The following is a 10,520-nucleotide window of genomic DNA, read 5'->3' as shown; positions in this document are numbered from 1 at the left end:
CCCTAATTTCAACGCTTTTCCAGGCCTGATAACATACTCGAGTTGGATACGCATTGCCGTAGGCGATTGAGAATTTTCAAGGAGCTGACTTGAGGGATTGAAATGTGTTTGGCAAGAGCAAGCACTGCCATTCGTTATTATTGAACACGTTTCATTGGTATTGACTTTTAGAATAGTTCAAAGTAATTGAGAGAATATCGGAAATCCTATTTCTTAAATAAATCGATTAGCCATTCTTGTCTCTATGAAAAACTCTGAAAATAAGATTGAAAACTTATTTGCAGAGATGTCCTAATTTGTCCGTTCCATGTATTGTTTAGTAACAATTTCTTTAAGCTTACCGAAGAGCGTTGGACAACTTTGATAAGTAGATGCATTTAAATAGATAAAAAAAAGTTACATGGTGTCAATTCAGTAATTTTCAATGGCCCTTTTCAGACAAAATGCTTGAAAAAAGAAAATCTATCATTAAAACACTAAGCTTTCTTACTGTTAAGTTAAATGCCAGTGAAGGAAATCACTAATTTTAAGTCAAATTGAACCTTGCTAAACTTCATCTGGTAAATAACATTGCTTAGGGGGAAAAATGATCCAGGATTAAATCTTGTGTAAGTCAACTCCTCTTAGTGTAAGATGAAATTGGTAAACATCTGGGTGCTGGTCTAGAGACTGATCTGATTCTGTTAGACTTTGCAAAGGCATTTGACTGTCTGCCTCACCAAACTGCTTCAGAAACTAAGTTGGTTTGGTGTACATGGTCCTCTTCTCGCTTGGTTTGAAAACTACCCCAGCCATCGAATGCAACGCGTGGTCGTCAATGGATCTTTCTCAAACTGGAACCCGTTAAAGTCTAGTGTCCTTCAAGGATCTATACTGGGACCCATTTTGTTCTTAGTGTATGTTCATGACTTACCAAATGCTTTAAGTCACTGCACATTGGCAATGTTCGCGGATGACTCCAAATTACTTAAAGTATAAGGAACTACCGTCTTTCGTCAAAAAATTAAAATCTTTCTTTTATCTAAGACTTAGCAAAGTTTTCAATCAAGACGACATCCGTTCTTTTAAAATAGTTTGTGTAAAATGTCGTCGTTTCAATGCTCTTAATTCTTGTGCATGTTAATCAATTTTTTTTTTCTTCTTTTCTTTCGTCAATGATTATATATTTTGTTATTTCCTAGCATGGGGGCTTATAAGTCGGTTGGGTTTTCTGTCAGACTGACTGCTCCCTTCTAATTGTCACTTTTAGAACTGAATGATCTACTTGACGGTTGGGTGCTAAGTTGCCAGGCCTCTGGAGAAGGTCCAGACCAAAAGTGACGTCACTTTGGTTATAATCCCGGTGTTTCTCAACTGCAAATTACTTCTATATCGTGCCGACAATTTTCTCCTTTCTATCGATCATGAATGGCAATACTTTATTCAAGAGAAGGAAAATAAAAAATAAAATTGTAAAAGTATCTCTCGAAAGAGGATATTCTAGAGGTTAACCCTATACAAAAGATTCCCCGAATGAAGGAACCCATAGTCTCTCTCCTCTTCAAAACCTTGACCGCTATGCCTATAACAGTGACAATGAACATTATACAAAGATCCTAGTTTATCACATTATAACTGTTGTTGGAGGTCAAAAATACTAAGATCTTAATGCTTGCTTTTCACCACAGGTGAAATCGGCGGTCAAGTTGGACTCTGTGTTGGCGCCAGTCTCTTGACCGTGCTTGAATTCTTTGACGTCATAATTACTATCGTCGGGATACGGCTGGGATTTAGATAAACTCACAGACTGAACCGTATGATAGTTTTCAGTGAGGCCCTTTACTACCGTATAAAAATATAGAAATGAGGCCTCTGTAGCCGAAGAGATTTAATTTAGCCTCTAGACACACAAATCGCCCCCAAAATCATAAGCTTCAGCAAGCTTGTGTGGCTACGAGTAACCTCGTGAATCACAAGCTTAACCAGTTGGGCCATTTTAAACTTAGCGAGAGTCTTCTCTTTCATCATAAATGTTTAACCAAAGCATAACTTCTTTATTTTTAAATGATGGTACTTATAAAGTAGATCTAGTAATAAAGGCATTTGAAACTGAGCCAAACGGGCCTGGAAAGCTATCGAGATACCGCGCAATGCACAAAAACATAAGGCAAGAGCATGGCTTAATAGGTTGCGTAAAGGTAAACACACAGTAGCTGACATTGCAAAACTTAAAGAGAGCTATACAAGAAGACATCAACAACCCAATAGATGCACCTCACTTATTTATACAGAATGCTAAAGTAGATGAATTTAATCAAAGGGCCCATAATGCAGCCACAGGAAACAAATCCACAATAACTGCTCCAGATAGTGTTATTGGAGCTATCTCTCCAGAGCTAAGAAACAAAATACTAAGACAAATACCCAATGATCCAAGAAAAACAAAACAGTTAGCCTCAACCCTTTGTCTTGCTGAGGGTGAAAGAACACACCTTGTCATGAATGTACGAACCGAAGATGGCATGACAAATGGTGCTGGAAATGTTGTTAAACTAGTTCAGTTACATAAACAAACTAAACCATCTGGTATTGTATGGGTACAATTTGACCACTCAGATTTAGGTCAGAAAACAAGGAATGAAAAAAGACATTTGTATGTACAAGGAATTGAACACACATGGACCCCAGTAAACCCTGTGACTACACAGTTTGTGGTAGGTAGAAACAGAACAGCACAAGTTGTTAGAAAACAATTACCACTGCGTTCCGCAGCAGCAAAAACAATTCAAAGGTCACAAGGTGATACTGACAGTAGAATTGTTGTGGATTTTAGTACCAGAAATACTATTCCACACATACATTATGTGGGACTCAGTAGAGTGACTGCTATAGAAGGCCTATATATTTCCAATTTGTGTGAAAGCAAGATTGCTGTTAATCCAGATGGAGAGATTAAGAACAACTGCAAAACTTAAGCTTTGCATCTCCCCTCTCCATGACATAACATTTTCCCTTCTTAAACTGTGTTATCTTAATGTAAGGTCTCTTCACAAACACATAGAAGATATACGTAAAGACTTAAATTATTTATCTAAGTGCTGATATCAATATTTTCACAGAAACAAGATTTAATTCTCAAGATAATAATGACATGTATGACATTGCTGGTTATGTTCTCTTCCGTAATGATAACCTTAATTCCAGCAATGGATCAAGGTCTTATGGTGGTACAGCTGTGTACAGTAAAATCCCATACTTACCTGGATACCCCCATTGTCACAATATACATGGTGTTGAAATAACAGTAATTAAGTTAGCAAGTCTTTAGGATTGAATAATCATAGGGATATATCACTCCCCAAACGTGCCTGTAAGACAACTTTATGAAGCAATAACTGAGGTACTAAATAACATTTCACCAGACAACAATAACATTACTGGAGACAGACAGAAGACCTTTGTATAATTTACTAGTGAGGGATAACCATTACAAACAGTTCATATCAACTTATACAACTGACAACAACACAGTAATTGATCATATATATACAAATATATCTAACATTGATATACAAGCAGATATTTTGGAAACATATTTCACAGATCATAAAGCTGTTTGGGCCTCATTTCACGGTGTCCTCTAACAAATTACTTTATCATGATGTACATTGTTTTTAAGTTAAGAGAGCAACAAAAGAAAGCAGTAAATATTTATGAAAAGAGTTGTTTCCTTTTTTTCAGAGGAATTTGTAATAAGAAACTCGCAAAACTATTAATAAGGAAATGCTGCTTATTCATTTGGTACCAGAACAGGCCTTTTAAAATTAAGTTTGAAGTCATCTTTCTAAGAGTTGTCCAGTTTAACAACCATTTACAAAAGACAAAAATAAACTACATAACACACAGTCTTGAAATTTCAAGGCAGCTCCTTTAACATCTTGGCTAATTTCTAACTGCAACCTTTATTGACAACCCTGCATTAAACAATTATTCCACAGTTAAGTCTGCAACCCCTCCTGAAATACTCCAGGATACCAAAAAAAAAAAAACAACAAGCAAACAAACATATTAGTAAAGTGAGCAAACAACCACATGCGTGACTTTCACGTAATCTAAAATTCGTGATTGCAGCATTCCCACGTGCGTAAAGTGCTTGTAACTTATGGGAAACACACGCATGTTACACCGAAAAAACCCGCGTGTAGCAGAAGAGGTCGATTACTCGCAATTTCTCGTAGTTTTAAATTTCCCTTTTGTTTTTCAGAACACCCATATACCTGTACTTTTTTACACCGATGCGATAGAAATTAATTGGAAAAGCATTCCTTGAAATAGGAAGTCGTCCTGTATTTTCAGCGAAAAAGATCGTCAAGTGATCAAAACAACACCGGCCAGATTATAGTCACGTGCTCGGCAACGACTTCTTGAAAGCGATCATCTTTCATTCTTACCATCAAAACAGTCACGTTTGCATAGAAGAATAACAAAACGAAACGATTACAACGGAAAGACCCAAATTGGCGTAGAAAGAAATAATGCTGCAAATTACCATTTTTTTTATGTCATGGGTACATGTTTCCGTGGGAATTTCTGTGTCAACAGCTTGCTGTCACTCACAAAGTCTTCGTGATTCTCGCTGGTCCTCGTTATGTTTAGCGCATGGACGATTCGAAGACCCTTCAAATTTGGTTTTTAAGTTGATCATAGCACTAATCTGAAACATTTGAAGTCCATTTCAATTTAGTAAATGTCGAAACAGGCGTGTAAAGACAATAAATATCGCAACGATCAGTGCAATCATAATAGCGCCAGGACTTTGGACTTACTTCTTCGGAAGGATAGATCTCGAGTTCGAAGCCGACTAATTACGACTAATTACGAAGAGTCCACGCTAATTTGCATATCGCAGAGCGCCCACAAGAACTCGTTTCTACGCTATCGTCGTGTATCCACGAGTTAAACAGTAGTTGCAGAAATTTTTTCAATTTTTTTTCAATGACTGTTACGAAAATATTTACTGCTCCAAGTATTTCCAGTATTGCCGTATAAACAAATAAATAGCCTAAGCCACCAAGAGGTAATTTAATTGTTGAAGACGATTACCAAACGTTCAAAAACACGCCAAAAAGCTTCCAGGGAGGGAGGGAAAGGCATATTGCTTGATAAAAGTATAAGTTAATACCCCAGATCTCTCCTGTGAATCTGTATTTGTTCAAATAATTCCCGCACAAAAATTACTATTCAGGCTGTTGATTCCAGGCCTAATATCACCCCTGTAGTACAGTTGACTCACGGTGAGCGACAGGTTTCCTTCCGCTCAAAAACCCCTTGCAAACACTTTGTCAATGAAATCCCACACAAGTACGCATTGCGGACCTATTTTTATCTTTTATCTTGATTTTAGAGTAAAAATTTAATATGCATCTATCGCTTTTTTTGTTGAAAGTAAGTTATTAATAAGGTCATCTTTCACTGGAGCTTGGTTTTGAGAAAAGATGTTTTATAAAAATTTATCGGGCATTGTGTTTGCTTTTCCGGTTTCTCCAAAATTTTAACTTTTGGATAGGAACGCGTTACACGTAGGTGTCAATGGGTTAATGTCTCATAGGTTCAGACCAACGGGAACTTTTTGTTTATCTCACCATAGTGGGCGCTTGCGCCGAGGCGACACTGGTCTTGTTCTCAGAAACAAGAAAGCTAAAACCTAACTCTATAGAGATTCCTTTTTTCTAAGAATCTGTAACATATGGAACGCCTTACCAGATAACATAAGAGCTGAAAAGGAACTACCGTCTTTCGTCAAAAAATTTAAAAATCTTTCTTTTATCGAAGACTTAGCAAAGTTTTCAATCAAGACTACATCTGTTCTTTTAAAATAGTTTGTGTAAAATTTTGTCGTTTCAATGCTCTTAATTCTTGTGCATTTTAATTAGCTAGTTTTTTTTTCTTTTTCTCTTTCGTCAATGATTATATATTTTGTTATTTCCTAGCATGGGGGCTTATAAGTCGGTTGGGTTTCAATTTTGTCTGTTGTAGGGGTTAGAGAAATGTAATTTACCAAGTAGGGGACAAACTTGTCCTATTGTAAGTTTACCTACCTTCGGCAAATTGTTAAATTAAAAAAGAAATTTTAAAAAATAGGATTCGTGACGCCAACAAAAGGTTTTAAAACTTGACCTTGGCAAAAGTCCAGTAGCATTGATGACTCAAATTAAAATGAGATCTGTTTTTCTCGATTTAATTCCATTTTGTCAAATGAGGATCATCAAAAGTGATTTTCTGCTACCTCGCTTTTCATTTTTTCCTTTTTTCGCATTTTTATTATTGTGTATCCAGCTGTTGTTTTTACTAAGAACTGAGTGTTTTGTCATTAGTCGCCAGGCAATCACGACTGTTATTCAGTCGCGATAATTTCAAAGTCGACAGTAAAAATATTCATATTTAGTCACGTATGATAAAAAATGCCGCTGTGTGATTGGTCTGGCCCTCCAAAAAGCAGATAAACTACTCCTATTGGTATTAAAATCACCGCACGCATACAAGCAGGCAAAGCTACGATTCAAAATTGGTTAATTCTGATTTAAAAAAAAAACAAAAATGAATGCTTCGAAAACTCAACCTGACGGTTTTGTTGTTTTAGAAATGTCGGGAACTGCTGGATTACTACGAAATGGTTCAAAAATAAATGGCACAGCTTGGAACAAAATCAACCCCGAGGGTAACGACGGGTCTGGGGAAGACGCGTCGAAGACGTCTGCAATCAGGCAACTATGGAATGGTTTCGTGGAAAATACAACTCTTCATGGTTTATCTTATGTGGTTACCGGTAAATCGAGGATTCGTCGCATTCTCTGGGCTGTGTTTCTTTTGACGGCAATTGCGTTTTTTTCATATCAGTCCATCAGCATGTTAAAGAAGTATTTCAGCTTCCCAAGCACCACAAAAGTCAGTTTGAAATACGATTCGATGCCGGATTTCCCAGCCGTGACTATTTGCAACTTCAACAAGTACAGAAGTTCTGTTGTTAAACATTTGACTTCGTTAGGACTGGGTGGAGCTACATATGAAAATGTAGACTTCAGCACACTAACCAACTTAACACAATTTTTATTCGATGCGGGACATCAAATCAATGATACTATGCATTCTTGTCGGTGGAACGGTAAACAGACCTGCGATTACAGGAATTTCACTCCAGTTTTGACCTCTATGGGGCTTTGCCACACATTTAATTCAGGTATGCTTTGGGATTTTTTGATCTTAACGAGCCTTCTTTTTTTCTTTGAGAATCTGTCAAGGTCTTCATTATTTATGCAGATGCTTTATTTTCGAAGCATCAGGGCTGTAATTTGTGTTATTTTGTTGTTGTTTTCAAGTCGATCTATAATTACAACCGAGTGATCTGGAACGTTTGCCAAGACGCAAAGATTTAATCCATGTAGATCACTGTTACGATTACTGTTTGACAGAAAAATTCATGTTCGGTGAAATTGTTTACTTTAAATGATTATAAATTATTAATATGGATAAGTTGAGGGACTTACGTACGTACGGAGGGACGGACCGACCAATGGGTGGATGGATTGAGTGATTGATTCTCAGATTTTTCAGGGGGAGAGGGGGGGAGGGGGAAGGGGGAAGGGGGGAGGGGGGAGGGGGGAGGGGGGGAGGGGGAAGGGGGGAGGGGGGGAGAGGGGGGGAGGGGGGGGGAGGAGGGATTTCACTCAGAAATCTTCTGGAAGTTTGCTAACGTTTCATGAAAGAAAGTAATCCCCGAACTGATACTTTCCTGTCTGCAATGAAGAGGTGACGTTAAATAAATTTGGTCAAGAGAGTGATAAGACTGCTTGGAATTCTCTCTGCAAGGTTGAAAAGTTGAATAGACCTTAAACCAAAGTAGTGGCATTTGAAAAATGTATGAAATTTATACTTAAATCATACCCTTAATAGACTTCTGAAAATTTTTTAAGCTCGAGACGAATTTTTGGTTGATACGAAATAGTGAGGCAGACAACATAAAGAGAGGGAAAAATGACGTATTCTCCACCGTTGTGAAACTAGGAACTTTGAAAAGTAAAGAATTAATCATTAGGGCAATTATTATTTATTATTATTATTATTATTATTATTATTATTATTACATTCGTTGTGCGAGCGTGCCTTTAGTAATTCAACACATCGCTGTTCATGCACCAGCTAGTGCCATAAGTTCGCACTGTAAATACTTTAATTACATCCTGTTTCAACAGGACTGAACGGCACCAAACCCTGCAAAACCAAAAAAGAGTTGACTTGCCTTCTTAAAGCTCAAGGTTCGTGTATATCATATATGTTTCCAATTTACTTCTGGCCTCGGTTGTTCGCTATCCACTGGATAAATCTTCATTTGCTGGATAGCGCAGCACGCCTGTTTTTTTTTTTTTGGTTTGTTTGTTTGTTTGTTTTTTTTTGAGACACTTTTTTGCTGGATAGCGTTATCCGCCCAGGGCTTTATGATGTATTTCTAATATTTGAGCAACCTGATGCCATTACCTCCTCATTATTTCATATTCCAGCTAACTTTCTAAACGTAAAGAAAAATCAGTGTGATTGTCCAGTGCCCTGTGGTGCGATTTCCTATGAACCCTACTTGTCATACGCTGCGTTCCCTAGCGAAGGATATTTGTCGCGGTTTTTCAAAGCAGGGGAGAATAACACTTACTGGACACCAGAAAAAATCAAACAAACACAAGAATGGTTAAGGTAATCGTATGTAAATTAAGTTTGTTGGACAAAGCCTAACGTTTATGGAAACTATATATATACACGGTAAAGATAAACTCTGATTGTAACTACTCACTTTTCCTGTAAACTCGATCTTGAGGAAAGAAAAGATAAAAAATTTTGTATCGCGATCACAGCTAATGTAAGTATTAACAATGATAAAAATGATAATGTGAATTGACCTCTTCCCTAATAGGGCTTTTTAACATACCAGTTGACTATATATATAGCGCACCCAAGGAGTTAAACTTAAGGCAAAGAGAACAAGTCTAATAAGTAGTGGAAAGTAGGGCTTAAACCCGACCCCCCCCCCCTCCTGCGACGATTCCGACTTCCCCCTCGTCCACCTCAAAAATTCCAGAAAACTAAAACTTTTGTGGGTTGTTCCTGAGTATGGGTCGAATTCTTATTTTTCAGGCTGACTGACCTAATTTTAAAGTTAAGCAAATTTGTATGTCAACAACTTGTTCATTATCACCTTTTGATATTTGATCAATTAATGGATTTCTATTTTTTTACTATAAACTCATTTGATGGAACTGAATCCACCTTATTCTTTATAATTCAATAAGTAATTTTATTTTTACAGGCAGAATTTTCTAGAGCTGCGTGTTTATTTCCAGGATTTGAATTACCAGGTTATTGAGGAAACACCGGCCTATGAATTGGCAAGTTTGTTAGGTAAGTTCATCTCTTCATATGTAAACATCAACTTTCTTCTTAATCTTTGAGGATAAGTGTCTATTTTGTATTTAAACTTGTGCTTCTACTGCACTCCGTTACTCATAAAGACGCCATTTGCTGAAATTTCACGCTAAAGCCCCGGTACATCATCTCGAGCCTTTGCTGTCACGCAGATTTCTTTCACGTGAATGAATTGTCTCTTTTTCTTATTCTCAGGCGAAATCGGCGGTCAACTTGGTCTTTGTGTCGGTGCCAGTCTCTTGACCGTCCTTGAGTTCTGTGACGTCATACTTGGTATCGTAAGAATACAAATGGGGTTGAGATGAACACTTTTTCACTTCAGAACATGTTTCGTTTTTTAAGACTAAAACATTTTCCATAGATCTGTGTTTTATATGGGTTAGGAATTGAATGAGATGCTAATGATGCAAAGCAAAATCAAATTGTGTAAGTCGGAAAGAGAAGAGAGCAAAGGAGACTGTCAACAGCATCAAAATTCTTCAGTACTAAGTACTGTGCCATGTCTCCCCCAAATAAAAAGTATTCTAAAGAGCGCCTTCAAGGCCTACTCAGAGACCTTAAGTCGCCTTAAGTCGCCTTAAGTCGCCTAAAGTCACCTTAAGCCACCCTAAGTTTCCTTAGGTTGCTATTGGTTACGCAATGTCGTAAGGGTTCAACCCTTCCCAATTGACCTTATCCACTCCACTTCAATCATAGTTTTCTGCAGCTAGAAAAGTAGTTGGAGAGACTGGATAGGAAGTAGTTTTATGAAGTCACTTCTGTATTCAAATACAAGACTAGTTGTTTAAAGAGAGGTTCTATTAATGTTTGCACTAACTTAGTAACATGTTCTCTGCGGAGTTGCTAATAAGCTTGTTCGAGTTTAGGATATCGTTCATATCAATTTGTTATTCATACGTGAGGTGCTAAGGTTGATTGCGAAGAACTGAATAACCACTGGCTGTGCATATGAGATTAAAGGAGAAAGATTAGTCCCTACAATTAAACCATTACAGAATGCCAATATAAAGTTCACATTATGGATGGTAGGCATTTTCCTCCCGGTAAAACATCGCTGAAAATGTCACTGCGAT

At 37.3% G+C, this 10,520-nt stretch overlaps 1 protein-coding gene across 1 annotated transcript; it reads left to right on the top strand.

Moving 5' to 3' along the window:
* The first annotated feature begins 6,472 nt into the window (after positions 1-6,472).
* LOC149044537 (acid-sensing ion channel 4-A-like) lies at positions 6,473-9,859 on the top strand. The gene is made up of 6 exons (XM_089210877.1): positions 6,473-7,323; positions 7,950-8,052; positions 8,229-8,291; positions 8,433-8,721; positions 9,332-9,423; positions 9,643-9,859. The coding sequence occupies exons 1-6, from the start codon at positions 6,577-6,579 to the stop codon at positions 9,750-9,752; spliced, it is 1,404 nt and encodes a 467-aa protein (XP_089067003.1). The 5' UTR covers positions 6,473-6,576; the 3' UTR covers positions 9,753-9,859.
* The last annotated feature ends 661 nt before the right edge of the window (positions 9,860-10,520 follow it).

Source organism: Pocillopora damicornis, chromosome 6 (assembly GCF_964200805.1).
Source record: "Pocillopora damicornis chromosome 6, jaPocDami1.2, whole genome shotgun sequence".
NCBI classification, from domain to species: domain Eukaryota; kingdom Metazoa; phylum Cnidaria; class Anthozoa; order Scleractinia; family Pocilloporidae; genus Pocillopora; species Pocillopora damicornis.
The sequence above is the reverse complement of the archived record's forward strand: the minus strand, read 5'-3'. Positions and strand labels throughout refer to the sequence as shown.